General features: G+C 46.7%; 1 protein-coding gene across 1 annotated transcript in view; it reads right to left on the minus strand.

The window, feature by feature from the left end:
* Window positions 1–25,109, minus strand: part of T265_00525 (hypothetical protein) — a gene marked incomplete at both ends in the record, with an annotated part of 100,347 nt that overhangs the window by 17,021 nt on the left and 58,217 nt on the right. Inside the window, 9 exons of the mRNA XM_009164329.1 lie at window positions 1,769–2,053; window positions 2,914–3,044; window positions 4,482–4,979; window positions 6,024–6,109; window positions 6,778–7,426; window positions 12,838–13,543; window positions 16,672–17,236; window positions 20,544–21,142; window positions 23,480–23,810. Coding sequence (XP_009162593.1) covers window positions 1,769–2,053; window positions 2,914–3,044; window positions 4,482–4,979; window positions 6,024–6,109; window positions 6,778–7,426; window positions 12,838–13,543; window positions 16,672–17,236; window positions 20,544–21,142; window positions 23,480–23,810 — 3,850 coding nt within the window. The remainder of the gene's footprint in view (window positions 1–1,768; window positions 2,054–2,913; window positions 3,045–4,481; window positions 4,980–6,023; window positions 6,110–6,777; window positions 7,427–12,837; window positions 13,544–16,671; window positions 17,237–20,543; window positions 21,143–23,479; window positions 23,811–25,109) is intronic.

Below are 25,109 nucleotides of genomic sequence, written 5' to 3' on the forward strand. Positions count from 1 at the left end.
CTTATGTTGAACGTTCAGAAGGGGGAGGTATCAGGAAGGTCAGCTTCCTGAAAGCAACCACTGAATGCCCGGAACCTACGGAGACTCTCAGCTCCGCTGGGTGTTGACCAGACAGACAACGCCCCCTCAATATGCAGCGCGTCACAGCCTTGCATCAAAGCCAGACAGCGCGAGTCAGCGTTGATCAAGGACAGACAACGCCTCCGCAATATGCAGCACGTCACAGCCAGACCGTGTGCGTCAGCATCGGACCAAGTTCAGACAGTGTCCTTCTAATAAAAAGCTTGAGGCCGTTGTACTTTTCGCACTCGCACTCTCGCGACCACTTTTTTTTTGGAATATAGCTATTGTGTTCCCTTCCGTGAGTCTTTTTCTCTCCGACACTAGGCACTGGAGCGGGTCAGCAGCAGATACCACAGACCGGCGAATCAGCAGATATAACATTATTTGATCAAAGCTTTACTGGAAAGACTGGATGACCATGTTTCTTTTCGGGCTATTATTTGGTAGGTTTCACCCAACCTAGAAGCTTAACGGGCGTTTTTGCTTGTAATTGCGAGAGGTTTTGAAGGTTCAAGTTCAGTTCTCCGATCCGAAGTGCAAGGAATCAGACGATAGAAGTGAAACCGCGCTAACGGCGAGGAATAGGTAATTGACTTCTGAATATTGATCTGATAAAGAGAAAAGCCCTTCGCCCCGAAGTCGTTTACTAGCAAACGCCAACTAAACGGTCACAAACTATTGGACGGGAAAGTAAACATCTGATATGCGCCTTATTTTTAAAAGTTGAACATCCTTACGCGTCTTCTTGAACTTTCGTGGTTACTCATTGCCTATCACGCATTTGTAAGCGAACGGTGAAAAGCAGTTCCACAGGTTTCTCAATAAACCCCACCATTCATCAGACGCGGGGCGGAGCTACGAGGAAACCACATGCAACTCGCATGCCTCATCAGTAGTACCTGCCGTTAGTTAATTGAATTGTAGATGTTGACCTGATAAAAGAGCTACTGGTAATGCGTTGGAACAGATCAACAGCCACCTGATCAATTACCTAAAGGGCTACTGGTACTTCTGTGCTACCGGTTATAAAGTCAGTACAACACTTTCTCCGCCAAGAAGACAGATATTGGAAGGTGTGCTCAACGCGAGAGAGACAGACGATTCCACATCATAGGTGACTGCCAAACACCGTATCGCATATCTTATGTGCCAAAAAGAAATGGAAATCCAGTGGTAGCCGGGCGTTCTAAACAGCTTCAACTGGAACCGACACGCCCGATACTGAATAATTTCGAATCACTTACTAATACACGGTGAAGAGCCGGTCATTTATGCTGTTAAAAACATATTTGTTTGCTGGTAATGGGTTGAAATATTGGTTACTCGGATACCAAACGAGAAGGCATCATCAGTGCACACCCAACTGCGCACTGAAGGGCTTGCTCGTCAAGGAATAAAATGACCAAATAATCGTTCAGCTGTAGCACTCTTTCAGCGTATAGCTGCTATACCATCCAACAGAACCACAAGGTTGCCCGAGTCCACATGGGAACAGTCGAGATGCCGGGGTTAGGTTCGAGCCACGGACCTTCGCGTCTCAACCAATGGGCCGTTTTGAGGAATAGGAACTATGCTGGTCAAGGCAGAATCCCAGGGCACATTTGGTACGACAATCGGGATGTGCTCCCTACGTCTGTTAGAATCTGATCGCCGGTGGTAGTGTGAGAGGACAAACGTCACAGTTGCAGAAACACAATTGACTAACCTTTGTCGGGACTGGTGCGTACTGCGACTGGATCGTCCATCCACTCGGAAGTCTCGTGTTCCCAAATACTGTGCACATCCGCGACTGCTTCATCCCAGGGCGTGTGGAGTGGAGAGAAAGACATTCCGTCCCTTGCGGCCGAAAGCGAATGTGTCGGAATGCTGGCATCCTGAGGAACTGGCCAACAGAAACCGTATTCTGGTGAAAGTATTCTGTAGTGAAATCCATCCAATGAAGGCCGGAATAAATTGACGTGAGGCGATGGTGGATAACCGATGCAGCGAACTGCAGTGAAGTAGAAAAGAGTAAAAACTCGCAATTAAGGATGAGCCACTCTGGTTGTACGTGTCGTAAGACTTCGAGGGTGGGGAACTTGCGGTGGAGTTTGAAAGTTTGCAAATTAGCCAGAGATACAATAGCAATACAACAGTGATAAAAGCTATTCAGGGATCACCTCTCAGGAAAAGTTGAGTATGGTTTTTGGCGGCAACCTTAAAGAGAATGGCTGTCTAAAAAGGGAATATTTGGCTAGTTCCTTGTCACCAACAACAGTAATAATAATGTTGGTACTACTAAGGAGAGTTCAGATAATTCGAACATAATGGGCATAACTTTTTGCTGATTTGCCCGAGTCCATGGTTAATGCGTAAACTAACTGACAGAAGGTCCGTGTTTCGAATCAAACTCCAGCATCCCGACTGCTCATGATTAGGTTTGAGCACACATTCGACGTGTGAATCATCCTGAGCACTGAGTCTTATTGATACACCATGGTTTGGTGAGACAGTGAAAATGATCAACACCAATCGTCACAGTCAGCCAGCTACTTAATAAGAACCAAGAATTATTAAGTATTAATAATGAACACGAGGACAAGAGCCTGGGATGACTGGAAAAAGTACCAGAAACCGATACGACAGCCGAGTAATTCAGTTTCTCGAGCCATTACGAGATAAAGGCCGGGGTAGAAAAGACCCAGTACATACTGGTCTGGAGTACATCAAAGAGACTAGCCGAATAGACAAGGATTCATGAAAGTTCACACAACCGACTGATCACAGAGATATCAAGATGTGATATAAAGTGGAGCAAAATGAATGGGATGAAAAGACAACAGCATGAGAAAACAGTTGAAAAAAACATACATCTGTATTGGGATGCCGGATGGAGTTGGGCTTTCCGACTGCAGATATTCGAGTTCGGTTGGTCACTATACGGAGGAAGGGTTGAGAACGTGGGAGAAGGGGGGAGGTAGACAGCGGTTACGGTACAAAGACTAATATTCTGCTGGTCAGTTTGATAAGCTAGATCAGTATTGTGCTGAAGAATGTGTGAACACCTCCATAATCCTGATGTTGATAAATAACGGTATTGCGCGAGCAAAATTTACTGTTCGAGACGCGCTGCGCGCAGATATTTCAGTAACAGCTTATCGGCTGTGATGTGACAGAAAGCGGACTGAACGACAACCCGAAAGCACAAACATTCAGAGGTCAGGTCACGTGGGCGAAATCGATTGGCATGAGACACCAGTCACGTAGTTCTCTGCTACTGCGTGTAGTTGACTATAGTTGTCGATTAGAGTCTTTGTTACGGAGGCCCTACTGGCGGTCCAAAATAAGAACAAATAACCCACAGCAATCCATAACCTAACTAAATTGGTAAAGTAGTTTGTGGTGGCAACCTGAAATAAAGTGCAGAGCAGCAAGAAAAAGTAGGCGACATGATGTACATGAATCGACCTCGAGTCGTTGGTATCTGTTCTGGTACTCAATGATTCGCGGGAAAATGAACAGATGGCCTGTAGCACTCTTTCGGTACCCAGCTGCCTCGTCACCAGAAGGAAGCACGAGGGCTCGGATACTGCCAGATTGCCTAAAACTAGAGAGGGGAAGTCGAGAGGCAAAGGTCGGGTTCGAACCACGAACCTTCCGATCAGTAAATTCGCGCTCTAACCACTTGGTCCATGTCGCCGCACCTGGTCTATACACTATTTTCTGCTTAAAATTTGTCTGTACTGGGTCACTGGGCGTTCGCATGTGTTTCTACTAAACAAAGTGGCGAAGGAGCTAGGCAGTGAGAGCCTTCGTAGCGGTATTTGTCTAAACGATAAGTCACTCAACGTTATTACTTTCAGTAAGCCGACATCAACAAAATCAGAACGCAACAGTTCGCCGGGTACCCCTATTTTCAGACGTAAGATCGTCTATAAAGAGCAATCATGCGAGACATGCCCTGAATCTTCAGAATGTGTCTGGTTTTGCTGCTAAAACTTTTGTATCCCTTTAGCTGTACAAAGAAGGCATCTGGAAGGTTCCCGCAATACCTGGCTCATCTGATTGTGAAACCCGTCAGTTTAGTCATCAGGTAAAGCGGTAACCTGTTTCTCGAGGCTTGGCGTTCGATGGGCAGATAGTTCACCTCGATTGCTGTACATGAAAATTGGTGGTACCCAGTGGTTGTTGTCGTTGCTTACGAAGCAAGTTATCCGTCTGACTAGGCTTTCGCAAACTCTCTAGGCTTGCGGGATTTGCGTGCGAGTGAACATAACAGTGACAGTTCAATACCATTCAAAGGTTATTCATTATAGAATTTGCGCTCAGTTCGAACTGAAATAGGGCTATCTAGATCTGGCACCAATAAAGTTGTGCGGATGAGAGTTAGTTACGCGGGAAGACGCCCAGGCCCTAGGGTAACCAAGGACTAAACTTACCTCATTGGTTCAAAGTGGGGGGCGATCCCACTGGTGCGTAAACTTTTCGGCTTTGTTTTCGCCATGTTCGGAACCCGGGTGGACCTGTTCCGTGGCAAGCTTATCGGAGGAACTTTGGAATTATCGTGGTCTGGTCCGGATGAGGAAGATGCTGAAGATGTGCATGCGTTGAACTTGGGACGCGTATTCTGCTTGTTTTGTGTGAACTTCTTACGGGCTTGGGAATTTAAATCCTCCGCCAATTTCCTCGTCGCTCGCACAGCAGCTGCTATTCGTGCCTCGGTCATTGGAGTGTCAGGATTATCTGACTGTCCCTGTGCGGCCGACCCACGCAAGTTACTGATGGGTGATGTGTCATTGCCAGTGTCCGAGTCTCCGTCCCGATAAAAGCTCCTGGAATCCACGGGATTAGTTGGGTCCGGTTTGGGGGCTTTTTTCTTACGAATTAGAGGTTTGACAGATTCCGAAGTAATATTCCCGCGACTGGCCTCACTTCTCCTAAAGATAAGAGAGAGGAGAGTAGCGACTGAGCTCACTGCGGGGCTACCTCGACCTCCACAGAAATGAGAGATCAATTCGAATATATAGCCACATCTCCATCAGCAACAAACTGGCATGCGGCACCCCAAGGAGAGGCCGAATTCCCCTTGTGGTAGTCTTTCATGTGGATCGGTGTGAAAGGGGAGTTTACTACATTGGGCCTCTCCAGGGAAATGACACTAGATTTTAGCTGGCCAATGTGAACAATTCAGGTGGTGACCTTTTACTGAGACTCCGCTGTTTCTGGAACTAAACCGGGAATACGACCCAAAAGTGCCGACTCACAGTCAAACCGCATCACAGCATGCATACTCAAATCTTCAGATATGCCTCATCCATTAAGTCCCCACCAGGCGTGCATGTGTGTAGCTAACTCCCCGTCGAGCACCAAGCGAACAAAGTACAAAGGCTTTCAAAGCGGCAAACGCAGCGACTAGCGATTGTTGCGATGGATGAGTGAAAATCGTGTAAATGAATGGGCATAGGTGAGATTACCATCTCCGAACAATCAAATGGTAATCGAGAAATGTTTCACATTCTGACAATCGCTGCCAAAACTTCAAATGTCCAATGAAAAAGTAGAGGCAAGCCAGACCACATATGACAGCATACGTAAGTGTGTGCTTGTTGGAACGAAATCAAACACGAAATTCACACGTGTCACGTACACATAAAATCCGAATACCAGGTCAAAATGAGTGTGCTGCGATCGATTCGACAAAACTGACGTAGGTCAGTCAGAAATTGAAAGTTTCCGTTTGCATTCTTCTCGACAATTCGAAGTGAACGTACGATCTGGTTGAGCTGAGCTAGAATCACACGTGCATACCACGTAGGAAATGGAAACTGCTGCGGAGAGCACACGGAGCATAGTGACCAATGAGAAATGCGAACCGACGAACCAAGTACACTCATTCGTCAACAATAGGCTAGGGTCCAGAATGGATGGAAAGCATTACATGAAGTTGGAAACAAAGTCATGGAAATGACAAACAAACGAACCGGCTACAGCGACTGGGCTTGACCTCGTCCGGATTCAACTGCTTGGTTTGGATTGAACGTGGGCCGGCGGACTTGGCTGCAAGCGACTGCAAAAAATGACGCAGACGAAGGAGAGAAGAAAGTGTGTGGTGAACAAAACAAGCATTTTGTTAACGTGATGGAGGGAATTGTGATAGAAAGTGGACATACAACTCTAGATCGAAGCCCCCATGAAGGTAAAACGAGGTTAAATGTGAACCGCGCCATAAAAGTGGTGGTAGGTTTGAAACGGTAGAAAAAAGCTTAGAATTGAAACGAGGAAAGAAACATCCAGTTTTACGAAGACAGATTTAGGTATCGTGTGGGAAACCATCTCGAAACGGTTTTTTGAAACCGAAAATGTCTTCAGCAGAAACCATCAAGACACTCAGTCGAGGAATCTTCTTGCCCGGTTCGTCATTGTTCGATTTGCATTGGGGTTGGCAATGATAGGCACGGAGTGTAATGTGCTATTTTTTTCCAGAAAAATGTGCATCCCAACTACCGAATGGATAATAATAACATTACACATTGGGTCAATTTATTACAGACTTGTCATGTTGAAGCCAGTTTCTATGATACCAAATCAGCTGAGCGGGATGGAGCTAACACAAGAAGTTTATCGCAAGGGTCTCGGGGTTTCTTTTTAACCTGACCAGTCACCAAGTTAACTCTGAGCATATCATAATAATCACGTTCTGAAAATACTCATTAACCCTGTCTAAATGATCCTCACCTTTGCAGCACTGTGGCGACTAATCTTCCCTCCGTCTCCGTCAGACTCGCCGACAGTATCGTCAATTTGCGGGGTAGCTGAACTGGAGGCGGGGGCATCTGGACCGGACCCAACCTTCTTCAACTTTTTTGAACCAGAAGACAATTCTGTGACAGCGGAAGATATTCTCGTTTTTGATAGGACGACAGAGGAGATCTGTTGTACTAAAAAGAGCACAGAGCTCTTGGCAGACAAAATGAAGGCTACCAAGTTTCGACCGGTCGAGTAGCTGATCCGGGATAATGAACCTGTGAATTGCCAAAACGGCGTCGATACACCAGGAGTGACCGGGTCGTGCGACTGTACAGGTGGTACTGCAGACTGCGTTGTCAAACACTTCTTTCCGCTCTGCTGTCTGTCATTTGCTTCACTGACACGCTTAGGTTGTGGGCTATCGATAGGGCTGGAGTCGATCGGACCGGAAGATGGAGAACTTGTATCATTGGTCAGACGGTCAAAGCTAAACACATGAACAGGATCAGGTGTCGAGTTGAAACGATCGATTTCCAGTCGGCACTTTAGGTGGCTCGCACAAATCTTTGAACCATCTATAAAGCCCATCAGGAGGACGGCAACCAGATTCAGCAAGAAGAGCAGGAGAATCGGGGTCCTGAAAGCATAATCAATGGGGAAAATAGAGAGACTGGTGTGCATGAGTAGCTCTATTGAATTAGGACTAATACTATCTGCATGTTGCACTAGATGAAGTTTTTCGATAAGGACTTCCTAGTAAAAATATGGATTTCATTTTGCTGTCATGTCATCATTTGCTCAAAATCCTGGAAGAACTACACGGCTGTCTCATCCGTAATGGGAATTAGTAGTAGTGCGAATCTGACTAACCACCAGAGTGATTCGAGTCCGCGGTGTGATCAACTTACACTTGGACGTCAAAATCTTCCGATCACGCGCAGCTGGTATCGCGTGATCCAAACCTGAGTAGCGCCAACAGTAGGCCCTCAGAGAATGTTCCCTGTGATCTACGGCATATTCCCCAATCGACGGGAACACGGCCTTCTCGGTTAGGGTATTGGTGAAAATATCATATCATATTATGTTTGAGTATTTACTTATAAAGCACCTTCACCATAACTGGGCACACTCTTTATAAACACACAGAGTTCCGATGTTCTACCGAAGTATTTAGTTCCATCGAAGTTCTTGTATCCTATAAAATCGAGAGTGCAGCAAGGTTCTGGGAAGTAAAATGTTGTCTTAAGGTCCTGCTAATGCAGAGTCGGGCTGCGCGGAGTGTTGGCTAGCATGCAATACATTAGTGACTGGATTCGGCAGGACTGTTGAGTCAGTACAGTGCACAGATGTCAATGCCACTTAGCCGGTAACTAAGCTCGACACAACCGAACAACGCTTGTCAGCATCACAGCATGTGGCGACCTGTCAGGGTCTGTCATACTCCGCTGATGTCACGTAAGACGACACACAAACAAGTTGATACAGCGCCCAGCAAAATAAACGACCAAATGAAACGAATTGATCGATGTATTTGAGGTGGTAGACGAGTATCAGAATGTCGATGACACGTCCTGTATATGAGGTGACAAATGAGATAGCTCACACACAAACGCTCGGATTACTTGAGTTCCAAATTCATAATGCCCTGTAAAAGAGGTTTCTGAACAGTCTGTGTGTACGTCACTAGTGAGAATTTGGAGGAATACCGCTCACTTGATTATAAAAGGAATGGTAATAAAAGAACTGAAAACGTACAATGTTAAATGAAAAATTGTGCCAGGTTGCCCAGGCTTAGAAGGATGCAGTCGAGATGCTGAGGTCGGGTTCGAACCACGGACCGCTGAGGTCGGTTCGAAACCAGGGACTTCCAATCCATAGGCTGGCACTTTGGCCACTGAGTTCTCTCGAGCTCATCCTGTCTTATGGCATTTACTAAAATGGCTCTGAATGTGTCCTGGGTTAATCAAATACTCTGCTTCCGGACAGAGCTATCCTGTTCAGGATGGTGTCTTCGTATCCGAATACAGACGGGAAATATAACTGGAAACCGTTACGAACGACGTTGGGTTTCCGGAGATTACGTGTTCCCTCATTGTCACATTGTAGAGTGGTGTGGGTACTTCACTAGTCATTTCCAAGTACTCAAACAAGCATAGTTTTGAGAACCATTGGTTACCTAATTTCGGCCAGCAAACCTTCGGATTTCTGGTTGGTCTAATTGAGAGGCATCCTTTTTGAAAATGATGGGTCCATTCTCAGTACGCTCCAAAGAAACAAATAAAAAAACGGAATCATCCCAAACCCTTACGACAGTTGTGTACTGCAAGCATTACTAAAACTACGAGGAGTGTTGTCCCACACACACTATGGTATAGCAAAATGAGTTAGTCTTAAATGGAGATCAACGTTTGTTCCAACCGCATTCCACAAGGTGATCAGAGAAGTCTTCACAAGGTCGCGCTAGAATCTTCATTATGGGGCTAGAACAGCCAAGCTGCAAATGCTGGGTCCTGATAGGCTCAAGTTCTGATTAATCGAGGTATGCCTTTGGCTGGTTCGGAGCCGGATCGCGACACATTCGTCCAATCCACTTGATGTTCGGCTATTCAGAGCGGCTGGTCTCCGGATATTGTGCGTCTGACCGTTGGTTTGCGTCGACTTGTGATGGATCGCGAAGCTGCTGTCGCTTGGAAGCACGCACCCGGGGCAATGAGCATGCTGATCTGAGAGCTGGCACAGCGACTGTGCCCTCCACTACGGAGGTATGACATGGTTGTCCTTACAACGCCACCATCATCATCATCATTAACAGTTGTAAGGACCGCGTACTTATCGCCTAGTGGTGGTAGCTGCCACAGCTTTGTCCACCAGTGATTTGGGGAGGTGGAGTAGGTAGCTGCGCATTGGAGGTGGGATCTGATACACTGGTGCTTAAATATATGTCTCACAGTGGGCTTTTAGGTGGGAGGATTGGGAAGAAAACTACGCATTGAAGGCAATAGCTTGGATGCACAAGCGCCATTGAGGGCGCGACTGGGAGGTGTCTCACAATGTCTTCAACTATTGATCTGGCCCGTCTTGAGATTCCGATCCAGAGAGACGGCAATGACCGGTGCAGCTTCGTTTGCTGGTAATTGTTTTTTTCACTTCGTTGCCAAGTCAGTATCTGACCTTCCCTTGCTCGTTTCCACCCTTCACGTGGTTCTGAAAAAAAGAATCTTTCGATCATACGGAGCATGTGGCCAAGCCAGTACAACCTATCCAGTGTAACCAGTTCATCATCGTGGGTGCGTCATTTCTCCCGAATACCATTCGACGTATTTCAACACTGCTGATCCGGTGTTCCCCCACCAGACTCGAACAATGCTCCGAAGACATCGATGACCAAACACTGAAAGTCCTCAGCACGCAGCGGCCAGATTACTGACCAATGTAGCAATATGGATCGCACCGCAGCTTTATAAACTCGACCACTGACGGACAAGTTGATGTCACACCCACGCCACAAGTGGCGCAGGTCCACAAAAGCTGTTCTGGCTGTCCTGGAACTGATACAGCTGCCGAGGTAAACAAACTTGTTTACTACCTCAAGCGGCTCATCTGCAGGTAAGAGGCTGGGGTTCGAGCCTACCTAGTCTTGCAGCAGCACTTTACACTTCCCAGATGGGAAGCGCATGCCGAACAGCGAGGCGAAATTATTTAGATTATTTAACATTGTTTGCATCACCACGGCATCAGATCCAGGAAGAGCTATGCCCTCTGTATTCTTGATATCCATGAGCGGAGGCTCCGGTGACATTTCGACCCCAAAGGCATTAGAGTCCGAAACTGAGTGTTCCATAGTCATATCAGTGACGAAGTTAAAGAGGAAAAGCGAAAGAGGGCAGCGCTGTCTGACACCAGTGGATGTATTGAACTCACGTGACAGCTACCCGTAGACCTTCATGTGTCTGGGGGAGTTGGCGTACAGCGGCTGTATTCAGCCAACCTTAGGAGGATAAGGCCAAAGAGCACCTACGATGCCACAGCTACCAAACTGGTGCCACAGTGACTGTCACACAGAGTTCGGGCATCTTTTTTGAAGACAGGAAGAACTATCGACATGCCCCTTCTATATCGGAAGCTACCCATAGACTGACACAGCCGCGATAGTTGGCGTACAGCGCCTTAAGGAGGGCCAAGAATTTATGGGGGACACTCTCGGGCCTGGCGGATCATAGAATCAAAGGCAGCTTTCGCATCAAGGAATACATTGTTGGTCGCTGGTTCGAGAATCTGATGGGACCCAGTTTGGTTTCCGCGGATAACTGTTCAACTCTGAGACTGAGTACAATTCCCACTCCACATTTTCCACGAGTCATCGCTTCTGAATCACCAGAAATGTGAAAGAGCTAAGTTCGTCCCTGGCATTCTGAGATGCATAACCACGCTCGAGTTTTGTATGGGTGTTTCGGAGACACAGCATACATCAATTTTAAGAGAGTTCAAGGTTTCACCGAGTATTGACTGCCTGCCGATTCGACATGGAGTACAGACATGTAAAGCTCCTTTATAGAAAGGATCTCAAGGATTTAGAAAGGTGATATTTTGTTTATTGTTAATAAGCAGCGAGGAACATAAGGCCCTTCACTCAGATAACTGACAGTCAAATGACCCAACGACGTTTGCTTGTGTGGCAGGAGATTGTGGAGGGATATCGGTGGACACAGAACTGTGCGAGCAAATGATACTTTCCGGTCGCCCAGGCAGAGGAGGGGGGTTTGGTTGAGGAAACCAACCTTGAGTCTTTGACTCAAAAGTTCGACACACGAGGCAGTGGGAGAATGTAGGGTTTTGTTCAGGGACTCTGCCTCAAGTCTCTAACTCAAAAGTATGACTAGCGAGGCAGCGGAGAGTAGGGCTTTGTTTTAGGACCCTGCCCGGAGCCGATAACTCGATAGTCTGCTAGGCTGCAGGAGTCACAACCTAACCCAAGAGCACAGAGAGTAGGATGTTACTGTCTCCTCCTGGTGAGGCTGCTCACAGCAGGTGCCTTTTGAGCAGCACCGAACTCCTTGGCCAGAATAGCATGACGTTTGGAGGATGAATGTGGAAGATTTGACGGACAGAAAAAGAGTGTGGTACACTAGCGCTGTGTTCTGGATAGGAATAGTCAAATGCACTGTGCATCTGGACAGCGGTCCAATAAGTACTGGATTCCTTAAAAGGACTAAGGCCAGCAATATAATTATTCGAACTATCAAGACAACGGTCTGAAAGTGTCTCAGGAGGACTTGCTAAGTAAGATCGCAATTCTAGAGAGTTATGAGCTGTGTGCTAGAGTACGCCAGTTCTATTGACCGAGGGTGCAGACAATCATGAGAAAGCGTTTAAGTGCCGAGGTCACCACCATGGACTAACGAGTCCACTAATATCAGGTCGTCCGAATTTCTACACAACGTAGTAGTCGAGGGGGCCGCGCGTTAAAGGTGAGCACCATTAGTCGCACGATTCAGATCTTTGTCACGAAAAACCTATTCCCGAAGACGACAGCTGTCAACATGACTGAATCGGAATTTCACACTTTTTCGCAAACGATGATAACTTTTAGGCTGGTTACACCCTTCACATAACTGGACGGAGAAAGCTGTGCACGGCAGATTGCTGTTGACCAACTGTGTGTCTTAAGCAGTCTAGTGTACACCGTACAAATAACTCTAACAACTACCTGACGTGCCTCGGCACTGCCCAACGGGCCACCGCAATGGTAGTGAAGCGCTGATAACTTTCTAGGCTATTCGGTACCAATCAGTCAAGCTTCTGATCTGTAGAACAGTAGAGGTTAGGCAGCAGTGTTGACGGTGACATGTCGCAAGTTGGTAAGGGTTTATCATGGCCTTGCCGATCGAAAGAGTGGTTACCATATTTCACCGGATTTCATTATGCCGCGTAAACGCGACTTCAAACACAGAGCTTTCACAACCACAGATGAGACCAGTAAACTGTACATAACGAATTCATAACGACCAGTGTATGACAAGACGTTGTAGAGTCTAGACTTAAACCTACCACATGAGGTTTTCGATCCACGGTCTAGGAAGTGCATTCAAGCAAGTGTATAGAAAAGGTCGAGGGAACGTAGCAGTGACCCGGAGGAATGATTGTCGAGTTGAGTTAAATTGATCACAATCGGAAAGCGGTCGATTTGACGATAAATTACTGCATAAGGTCCACTTCGGTGAATCAGGTTCCTTTCCCACAGGCCCGGATGACTGTGGATGGGCTGCGATCCACAGATGAGCAGCGAATGATGTATGTGTGAAATCCGGGTTATGTCGCAACTCCAGTGAAAGATGGGCACCAGGTTGAAGCACGTAAGGAGTAGATAGGTTGCTGTGTTCACCGCTTCTGCTTTCTTTTTCCAGCGGATAGTAGTCAGTGATCTGATCTTTAGGGAGGATACAAGGTGTCACGCGGAAACCAGCGTGAGAGCAAGTTAGCTGGCCTGATTCCAGTCTAGCATATATCTGTTCGAAGAATCTCTTAGAGGAGATCTCAGAATCATCCGGACCGATAGACACTAGGTTCAGGTTGATAGGCACATCACCCGTATTGATCAGAACCACCAGTCGTCGTATGGATACACCGGCAAGCATTTCGCCTCGTTGTTCCAGAGAATGGAGCATGGCACCGAGAGGATGAAAATCAGGCCGATCCGGCAATGAGTCTGACTCGGGAACAGAGTAGACGAATAGTGGATCTTTGTCCTCAGTGCCTACGAAAAGCGTAAAACAACAAGTTGAGTGTATATCAGACTGACAGCTACAAGTACACAATAATATGTATGGATACTAGTGCTTGACCAGTCCGTCATATGGCGGATGGAGCTTTATCGATCTAGAGTGTCACGTGTGCATACTTGTGAACTCGATGAGTCCGCTAATAAAGGGTAGATAATATGGCAAAATTCAGGTGTAAATATTGTTGTCTCGTTGTAACACTGGTGCCGGTAGAGCTGTATCGCACAAAATTGACTATGCGGTTTCTGACGACGTCTAAATTCGGCATTACATGATCAAAATATTGGAGGCTGAGCGCAGGACAGAAAAGGTGGTAATCGAAGGGGGGGCATTCGTGTCCCATACTGATCACATCTCTACCATAGACAAACAGTTTGTAAATGCTTACCATTATCAATACATATAGCCGTTGATTGTTAGGTTATTCCACCATCAAACTATGTACCGATGTATCTTGCATTCTGTCGATCGAAAAAATGAGATCTGTTTGCTGGAGGGATCTCTAACAGGTGTTCATCGAAATGGGATACCGGAGATGCTGAAAGAGCAGCTTTCGAAGGGCTGTCGGATTTATACTAGACCAAGGTCGCATGATAGACAGGAGGAGTGAGGTTTCCAATCACGGAGGTATTAGGTCGTTGAACGAATACCTCTGGTCCAGGCCAATACTACTGAATCTGACAACCAGTAGTGCTTCATCACATATGCTGCAATGCTGCGCCAAGCACTAGTCCCAGCCATATATAGCCCGACAGACCTGCGCAGGGCGTTAACAAGCCTCATTTTCGATAGCTAAGCTATCACTAACACACGGTTTACCGGTTGAAACTGGAATACAGACAGCAAATATGAACAAAATTTCAACAGCTTGTAGTGGAGTAGTTTTGACTACCATGTGTCTCTCCCGTCCTGCTTCACGATAAACAGATAACAGAATGGAGCCATCGGTTGACAGAACCGATGGGCAAGCTAACCACTATTGGCAGAATTCGTGTAATTAGGGGGGTCGTGGACGAAAAGCGCCAGAAATTCGAGGCAGCAAGATGCCCACGGTGTCCGTTGATCAGAACAAAGCAGGATTTTAATCCACGCGGAGACCCAGCTCATCACCTTGCGGTGCTCGACCAGTGCAAGCTGAGTAGAGTAAAGCTCATAAATCAGCCTTCTAGGGAGAGTCCAGGAGAGTAAGCATCAGCCACAACCTAGATAACATCCCTCCACCAGAAGAGTTTAGATAGCCCATTCATCAGGGTGAGTTGTTTTGAAGAAAAGTGTGTGCAGAGAGCATCGCAAAAAGACGTCCGCATGGACTGGAACATTTGTATTGAATAGCGCTGTATCTGGTGCAGTATGGAGGCTAACAATGATCTCCCAAGAGTTACTGCTATGAGTAAAGGAGTATACGGCCTTTCTTGAATTTCGCGCTCTTCAAGGGAATCGCACGCTAGGTTATGGATAATCAAAGAGCCTGCGGAAAACTCTCCAGGGAAATGGTCTCTTTTCAGAAGGGTCTTTTTTTGGGGGGGGCTTGCGGTGCTCGACCAGTGCAAGCTGAGTAGAGTAAAGCTCATAAATCAGCCTTCTAGGGAGAGTCCAGGAGAGTAAGCATCAGCCACAACCTAGATAACATCCCTCCACCAGAAGAGTTTAGATAGCCCATTCATCAGGGTGAGTTGTTTTGAAGAAAAGTGTGTGCAGAGAGCATCGCAAAAAGACGTCCGCATGGACTGGAACATTTGTATTGAATAGCGCTGTATCTGGTGCAGTATGGAGGCTAACAATGATCTCCCAAGAGTTACTGCTATGAGTAAAGGAGTATACGGCCTTTCTTGAATTTCGCGCTCTTCAAGGGAATCGCACGCTAGGTTATGGATAATCAAAGAGCCTGCGGAAAACTCTCCAGGGAAATGGTCTCTTTTCAGAAGGGTCTTTTTTTTGGGGGGGGGATTCATGTTGGCAAAAATGGTTCGATTGCTGGGCCGCAACAAAGGGTAGTGATACGAACTCACAAGCCCACTGAACCGCATAAACGAGAATATAATCTTTGTTCCAGTTAATGGGCTCAGTTGACAGTCGAGGAAAACATTGTGTACTGTCTATCATGAAGTATTGCAGTTAGCTGGCGGTTTTACTGTACGCTGGACTACTTGGTCCTGCTTCTAACTTCGAATGTGGGCCCTTCCGATTGATGCGTCAGCCTATAGAAATAGTCAAGATGAATTCTTTGCACGCAGGCACCTATCCGTTGTCCGTGAAAGAGAAACAAATTCATCCTTTCTGGTTAGCATCATATACAGCAAAGCCAAAGTGGAAATTCCTCATAATGAAAAAGTTTATCCAGGTAGTGCCAATAGTTCTCAACGAAAACGCAAGGTGCCCTTCAAACACTGGAGCTGATAACAGGATAGAAACTGCCACCAGCAGGCGAGGTAGAGAGGATCAAGGAAGGCAACCAAACTTAGAGGTAAGCGCTGAGGAGAGCATGAGGATGTTCCCCAATTCAGTAACAACCCCTTATGAGTTTGATGGACGGTAGGTTGAGTTCACCGTAAAGCCTGTTCAAGGGATTTCGTAAGATGTGTTTACGAATTCGCCGGCACCAGCGCTGCGTGTAGGGGTGTGTATGGACTGTCTAATGGAGTGCAACCAAAACGAGGATAATTGTCACCACGGAACTGTGTGCAGGAAAAGTCAGGCATCCAGATTCTTCCAAAACGAAAAAATAAGGAGAGATTGGATGAATTTCCAAACATCAATACCTGATACTCTGGGTTACTTTGGGGCGAGATCGTTCAGTGGTTAGCGCGCGAATCTACTGACAAGAAGACCCGTGGTTCGAACCTGAACTGTCTCTCGACTTCCCCTGTCTAGGCTTGGGCAACCTGGCAGTATCCCAGTCCTCGTGCTTCCTTCTAGTGGTATGGCAGTTAGGCACCGAAAGGATGCTACAGCTGAACGATTTCTACGTTACATTTATGTACCGAAAGAAATCCAAAACTGATTGGTTCGACTCCAAAATGCATCTGCCGATCAACCGTGAATAACCTAATGGACATACGCGCAAGCGGTTTGCTTCGGGAGAAAACACTGTCAAGTAACTCACAGAATGGCCAGAATAAGCGCTCGGTGAAATCGAAAACAAGAGTCGGCGTGTCCCCGTTCGCTGTGTTGGTTGAATCAGTCCACTCGGGTGCGGCGTATGAATAGGTGAACTTTGTTCGATTCCACCGACCTTCGAGTAACACCCTCACGCTGCTGGAAGCATTCAGTTTGTTACTGTCGGGGACCGACCAGGACGCATCTGCCTCGCTGTCTACCGCATTATCCTCTTGTTTGGCTCGAACTAGGCCCAGTGTTAAGGTGGCCTTGCCCTGTAACGCGTTCAACCAAATCGGTTCGAGTGCTGTCAAATTATTGCGGATGAAAAGTAGATTGTGAGAGGCAGCGGTGGATGCCGCAGGAAAGGGGTATGCCTGGTGAAGCGACTGTTGAGTCTCGGTGTCAGGCGTGAACGTTAGTCGAAAAGTGACTTGACCAATCCTCGACGGGAGAAGCAAAATCGGACAGCAATCAGGCGCGATAATATCCGGGTCCAAAGTAGAATAATTGTGCGCCAGAGACGTATCCAGAGTCCTGATGCTGAATGACCCGACAATTAGACTAGAGAGCTGAGATGAAGGTGGAATAGAGTGAGTGAAGAGGATGAACAAGGGAGAACTCAACTGCTACACAGTGAATGTCCACGACAGCACAAAGAATCGTACAAGTGAGATAGCAAATGATTAGCTCTAAACATAAGACCCAGTAATTGACCGGAGGGAGTGACCATATGATGCTAGAAAAGTTCAAGCACATTAGGTACGGAACGGCGAAGTAAATATATTAAGAACAAAGTGAATCTCAAATTCGATGAAAGAAAAATAGCAACATCTCACGATCTGGTGAGGATCTATTGGCTTCGAAGGCGTGAAACATGATGAAAAAGAGCGAATCGATTAGTTGGATGATTTCCAAAAGATGGACACGCTTCATGGACGAAGTGAAACGATTGACGAATCGAAAATGATATCTTTGTGGGACGACCAAGTGTTTTTGGGGTTACTTTGTTTCTGGTATTCAAACAAAGGTGTTTATTTCGGATCCTCAGCAGAGAACCACGAATGTTTTATCAACCTAGCTTAGGATTTCTTCGAGATACTGGGACGTCTTGACAGAAAGAAAATGTACTTATGACAACAGTTGAGGACAACAGTTGGGTTTAGTGACCGAATGGTCTTAATCCCGACATTATTTCCAGCCTAGATCGCGTAACTCCACTAGAGAGCTTTCTCTCTGGAGATTTGCTCTTCCTGGACATGAGTATGCTAATAGCACCCACCAAAGCATCTTCGGTTGTCTAATTCGGTATTTGACCATTCCAGAAGTTTGACAGTTTTGGACCAACCGTTCCACGTAGAATATTGTGAAGAGACTGAACAAGGTTCTACTATAATGACTCGCTGGCCCGAGCAAGCCATTTACTTGAACAGGGAGGATTCCCGCATAACACTTGCAGAGCTCTTTCTATAATGCTGGTAGGTCGATGAGGATCTGACAGGCGATCTCTCGGTCCCCAAAACTTAGAGTTGAAACAAGAGTAGCACCCTGGTACTATTCCGGTAGTCACACATCAACCACCACCGATATACGGTCGAACGTTTGAGCCAAGACTTCCAGTTAAGAACCTGATCACCGGGTCTGAATCTGAACGTCCTGAAAGTAGCCAGGCCTACATACAACCACGGCACACGTGAAAGAAAGCACTTTCATGTCATATTGAGCGTCACGTGGTCATGCCAACTCGTCCCATAAAATAATACGGTTCACCGGAAACATGTGAATGCTGATGTCTCCAGTTGTTCCAAATTGGAATATTTTACCTCTCCTTATGTTCCACTTATTAATCTTCCAGCTGAATGCATGTCAGCAGAGGTAGCACAATGGGTAAGTTGCGAACTTGATGACCGGAAAGTCCGTGGTTCGAACTCAAAACCTCGGTGCTGCGGCTGTTTCTGTCTAGGCTTGGGAAACCAGGTGGTAGTTCGGCCTTGATGCTTCGCACGCACAGCACGGCAGCTAAGCACCGAAAAGGTGCTACAGCTGAAGGATTAGCTTCTATTATGTCAGTCGGATGCCTTCGTATGCGAGCAAACCAATGCCACAGTTACCGTTTCGCGTCTGCTTTTAGACCTTGTTCCTTATTTTACTGCCGCCCCAAACACCATAGGTAGTTGGGACGGAGAGTGCAAACATGACGGTAAGCTGCTTTTGCAACTTCTTGCTCACCAGTGATCCTTCAGTAGTTTTGGATTTAGGCGCGATGCCCGCCGCTGTGCAGCCTGCTGAGCAACTGCGGGATCCAACTGATTAGGTGACCATCAGTCGCCGATGGCAAGAGTCGATTCTTCAGTGTCGAATCCTAGAGTACACACAGATCACCGATGTGCATTTTCGGTTTAAATCTTCAGTCCCATTTAGCATTGGGAAAGCTTTGGTAACAACACATAGAAGAACCACACCGAGGCTTACCATAAAGTACTCTATGAGTGGCTTCAAAGAGGAATGGCTGATTGTAACTAGACTCATGGGGTTACCGGGAGCCTACATAAGAACATCAAAACGGTCACCGCCATCTCTTTATACGCAGTGTTGTATCCCCCTTGGACTCAACTAAACGGATCGGCCAAACGGTAGGTTCAAAGTCAGCGGAAACAAAGGCGGTGTTTGGACGCAGATACATCGTGGAGTACAACAGTTCCGGTACAAAGTCTTACTTCCAAATTTGCCGTTCCTTATTGTTCCTCCAAAAACTCTAAGGTGGAGAAGTTGGGTTCGATGCTCGGTTACTCATGATACTGCAGAAACTGAAGAACGCAGTAATGTTTGCCAGCTTACGTGACTCATGGGGCCGACAGCAACTATGAGAGCAGTTTGAAGCTATGGTTGCGAAATGTGACTTATTCGATCAAAAAAATACTCAAGTGCCTTCTAACCTTTGGTTATTATGGCATATCATATGCTTGCAATTGCATGCCTAAGTGGACACTCAGCCATCAAACAGCATCGCTACAGCGACTCACGAAGCATGCCCAGCCACTGCCTGGCAGGGAAATCAGAGTTTCCCGTTCTGAACCTCTGATGAAAAAAAGTCCCCTGAATGATAAGCCATGATACGACAACGCGGTATGAAAACGACTAGCATCAAGCTGAGTGGTGTGGGTATTCGCACTTTCCTGGTTGGAGGTTCACGTGGCTCACCTCGCACGTCGCAAGAATCCCCACAGGACATACTAGTGGCAAACATATGCTACTTTCAAGGCGGATTGCCCAGTTAAGGCTTGTTTATCATTGTACATTGGGATTGTGCGAAGTAAAGTCCATAAAGATTATTGAGCCAATCTCGTTAATGGTGGCTTAAGGAAATTCGTCAAAGGTGTAGGCATTTGCACTATTCGTCAGAATGTGCATACGGACAGTTCGCCACACTTAGACACGGGGGTATGAACACATCCTTGGCCATGCCTAGGGCTGAACTCCAAACATCTGAAATTCAGGACAGCATATGCCAAACTCAGCTGAATTATAACGTCTGAACAAGCGATGTAAATGGTCTGCCCAATGCCTTGAACGATGACCGGCAAACTACTTTGACCGATCGACTGACTGACACAACTCTTAGGAGCTCTAAGACGATTATAAGCACGGGAACTTCGGACACCAATATACAGTACCTTAACCCGGGAGAGGCCTTTCCTTCGGAGAGCTCACGTCGCAAGACCTCTAAAAACCGGTGTTTCACAACCTAAACGATCTCCTAAGGGAACCAATCACAGGAGAGTCGTGGTGGTCTCCCTTTGGGGTTATCTTTGCCAGGCTAGCCGAGCAGACAGATGAAAAACAATCACCATTGAATAAACAACAATCGTTTAGCCTTACTTTGGACATGGTCTCCTGTGCAGCCGGTAGGCCCAACGTTTGCAAAAACAACACTAAAGGATCGGTTGAAAAACAGCGTTGAGAGTAATTCTTTGGAACGGTGTAGATTGCGTCGAGCAGGAAGGGCTGAATCACCAAAGGTTTGTCGGATGGGTTGGCAATCACAAGATCACAGTGCACAGGCTCAGTCCATACAGTTGTCGGGAAGTGAGCACGCAAAGGATGACCAAAGTCCGAAACCGGATAAACATCATCGGACGAACGAAGACCAGTGGAACTTTTCAAAATACAGTTGTTGATAGTCGAGCGCCGTGCAGAAGGCTTCTTCAAGGGTACGATACGTGGCCAGATGTAGGACACGACCAGGTCACCCCAGAATGGTGAGGAATCCGTGGTTACACCGAAACCGACAAACGCATCTGACATGTGGATCTCACTGGAGTCTGATTGATGTTGAGCGGCGATACTGGTCTGTTTGCGAACCCAGGCACTTCTTAGTCTGGTGTACATTTGCGCGGTCAAAAATAGGCCACTTTGGAAACGAGGTTGCCAGTCTGAGTTTGTGCGGTCACGGGACATGGTTGAAAGAAGTTCCCGCCCTGATAATAACAGTAGAGAGACAAATAGATGGGAGGGCGGGCTAGATTAAGTGCGGGGACCCCGTCGATAAAATGCGAAACACGGTGACATGCGTAACTTTGATGACTCTAAAAAACACCGTTGTTTGCCTGCTCAAAAGATCATACTCAACATGGAAGCTGAGAGAAAAGACCGCCTGAGAACAAGACAAAAAGGAACAGATTCGCTTACTGAATACTAGAAGCTTGGTGGGGGGGGGTGACGTTGATATATAAAACTGATATATCTACGTATATCGCTTCGATCTAAGTGTCAGGAATGGCTGTCTTTCACCACACAATGACAGACAACCTGTATTCAAATGAACGGTCACGGCACAGCGTGTTGTGGAGATTTCCGCCACCTTGTCATTACAGGCTCGGCAATCAATAGAGAACTGCGTGTTCGCATCGCCAAGGAAGGCATTGTATTGAATCACCCAAATAAACGCGTTTGGAGGCATCTGCACGAGCATGCAGTTGAAAAGTTGCGGTTTCCTAGTTGTTGTAAGGTATTCACTAGTGTATGGCGGCGGAACATAGAGCCCCAGACAGCCCATTGAGGTATTTGACGGATCCAATTTACAACGCTTGCGCAAGGTCTATCAGAGTGAGTGGCCGGGCCGACTCCTGTGCACAGAAGCTCACAAACGAGCCATGATCGACGGAATCGAATGCACTTTTATGCACTACCAACTACACCGGGTAGACTTCCGATTATTACATCCTGATCAAGTGAACAATGAGGCTTGAACTCGAGAACAGCTAAAATTTTGCCACTGCGATAGTCTGAAAAGCTGTAACAGGATTCTTGTGTGGAAAATATTATACTTGATAGGGGTACCGGGCGAACTGCCAGCTGCATACATTTGAGGAGCTTTGGGGCAGATGGTATCCCAGGGCTCGAAGGTACGTGAAAAGGAACTATGATGCCCAATGCAACGACATTTACATGGAACTGGGGAGCCAATGCTATCTTGATTACCGTATAGCTACACAGTACTGCAGTGACGACTCGGTAGTGGGCATTCCAAGGAAACCACTTTACGTTAAGTTATTTGAGGAAGGCTGTAGCATTCCGCAGAAATTTCACGAAGTTGATGGATGGAGTCAGCATACCGGAGTAAAGAGACGAACTAGTATGCAAACGCTTCATCACACAACGAGGATACATCACTCGACCGTGCAATGATGTCTCGTTCTTTGGTGACGAAACATGTGTTAGCTAGATGCCAAGCCTGGTGAACAGATTAATGCCATTTGAACTCCCGAAAGGGCGGTACGACGTTGCAATTGGAATTCACATTCCATGCAAGGATAAAATTCTTGCTTTGTAAAATGCATCGGTAGTGCGTGTATCATCATCATCATCATCGAGGACAGCAACATCAGTGTTGTCACTGATGCTTCACTGCCGTACAACCATAAGGTTTGTCTAGTTATATAAATATATATACATATGTATATATATATGATTGTATTAAAAGTCCTACAGTGATGAGAAGAGAAAAAGAGTGGGTGAGGGAGGGGGACCTAGTGCTGGCGTATGTCAAGCATACTGAGGTGCCTACACCTCCAACCGCTCAATCAGACAATCTGGAAAGAAACTGACTTACCATGACCTGCGTTCGCGCCATACTTGTAACTTTTAGACACTGTTCTTGAAAGGGTGACAGTCCCGGTGGAAACTCGTCCAACTGTTTCGTTCGTCGACATTTCCTTTCTTTCATAGCACATGGATTTGCCGCATTACACTGTAAACCATGTGAATTCACAGTCCGGCTCAAAACATATGAATCATGTACATGAGTGGAGTTATACGATCGGCCGCAAACTAATTCCATCTTAACAAGATCGTTCAGCTGTAGCACCCTTTGGGTGCCTAGCCGCCAAGGAGGCACGAGGGCTGGGATACTGCCAGGTTGTTTCAACCTAGACAGGAGAAGTCGAAAGGTAAAGGTGGAATTCGAACCACAGACCTTCCGGTCAGTAAATTCGCGCTCTAACTACTGAGACCTCTCGCCACCTCATGTGAACAAGATCCAACTGAATTCCCTGTGTCATAAACCGGACGTTGCACAGCACATTCGGTTGGAGATTATTGCATAGGGAGGGGTCATTTTGTTTCCAGGCTCACATCAGTTTAATTTACGAACAGGCATTTTATGCGACACATCCAGTGTTGAGATCAAGTAAGGAATGAAGACTGAACTGATTACCTCTAAGATGGCGAACCCTGTAGTGTGCAGTAGTCAGCCTTGTAGGTAGTATGGTAGCGAGAAAAGGGGTAACAGATGAATGGAGCAACATTGGACTAACCTGAATCTGAGTTCAAGTTGAACCCAGTATAGCAAATATCCATGTCAAGATGGTCTGAAAGTGGTTTTGAGCGGCTATTAACAGCCTCCAACAGATCTTGACAATCCAAGGCTGGATCGAACAGGACCGATCCGACCAAAGTGGGCTTATCGGCCGACAAAGATATTGGACTGTGCTTTGGTCCTCGCTCCGTCACCGATTCACCATGCTGATTAAAGAGTCGCAACGAGCCAGGGTTGATGCCCGACTGGGTTGTCAGCCGAAGATAGTCCAAAGTAGTCAGTTCCGCATAGGTGCTTTGAATGATTATGTTGCGCTGGGCGATTTTGCCCTGGTTACAAAGGGGAGAATTGAACAGACAGATAGGGAAATAGGGTAAAGAAAAGGCGATTAGCAAACAATATATTAGTCGTGATAACGAATGCAGTGCGTGGGGACGCCACCCGGAGAATCGCAGTGGTCTCCTGTTCTATTAACCGACAATTACTTCCAAGTTGTGGGACTGTTGCATATTTCCTCTGCTTTTCAAGCGTTTCATCGTTCATTGCTGAATCACTTTTTCCCGTTTTCAGCCCTCAGTGTCAAGGTTTTGGAGGATAAAGCCTAGCTTCTGGGCCCTCAATCTTTTTCGTTCTTATTCTGCCTGTCGATGCACTCCATCCCTCGTCGAACACAACAGAGACATTGCCTTTGGGAGACAAGAGTGATCAAACAAAAGGATGCTTGAACAAGACGGAGGCGTTTGTACAAGCTGACTTTCCGAAGAACTCTGCTGCTAAAAAACAAAACGACGTCATTCTTAGCTCCCGCTGGGATGCGACTTGACTCTAATGCCATAGACTGTAACAGAAAGGGAATCTGAAAGCACGAATATCTGGCACCCATTGCAAATCAACCATTCCAATCATTTCAATATCCACCACACTGATCAAAATCTTTGACTGAGTGCTCATCCTGTCACTCCGGATGGGGTGGTACTGTTAGCCTTTGATTGGTTCAGTTGGGTTGGAAATGCTCTGAACCCAAAAGCACATTGGTAGAGTCTTCCCTTTCGATGTTTGAGCATGTATCTACGAAACTGGTGGTACCACATGCTGAGTTTAGAAACCTACTAGGTTGTCATCCACAGGAAAACACTGAACGGATGGCAACCAGAAATTCGCAAAATGTTATACATACACCTATCTCGCGCCTGATTCTAGTCATTTCGCGGGTGGTCAGATATTGCTGCATCGTCCAATCTACTGCAAATTCCAGGAACAGCGGAGGTAATGTGCAGCTGTGTCTCACTCCGGGTGATGTACACACATCTGTACTACACATCTGAGCGTGCTCTCGAGTTGACGACTGATGTACACACATCTGAGCGTGCTCTCGAGTTGACGAGTAGGATGATTGTACAAGGCTAGTCAGTTGGTTGTCAATATGTTCGCCGAGCGTGGCTACTGACTTGCAAACGTTTCGTCACCATTCGAGGAGACATCATCAGTGCCACACAACTGCGTACTGACTACGTCTCCTCGTATGGTGAAGAAACGTTTGCAAGTCAGTCGCCACGCTCGGCGAACAGATCAACAACCAACAGACTCACCTTGGCTACCAATATTTCGACACACTACCAAGGCTAGTC

The sequence above is a fragment of the Opisthorchis viverrini genome, assembly GCF_000715545.1.
Source record: "Opisthorchis viverrini unplaced genomic scaffold opera_v5_5, whole genome shotgun sequence".
Taxonomy (NCBI): domain Eukaryota; kingdom Metazoa; phylum Platyhelminthes; class Trematoda; order Opisthorchiida; family Opisthorchiidae; genus Opisthorchis; species Opisthorchis viverrini.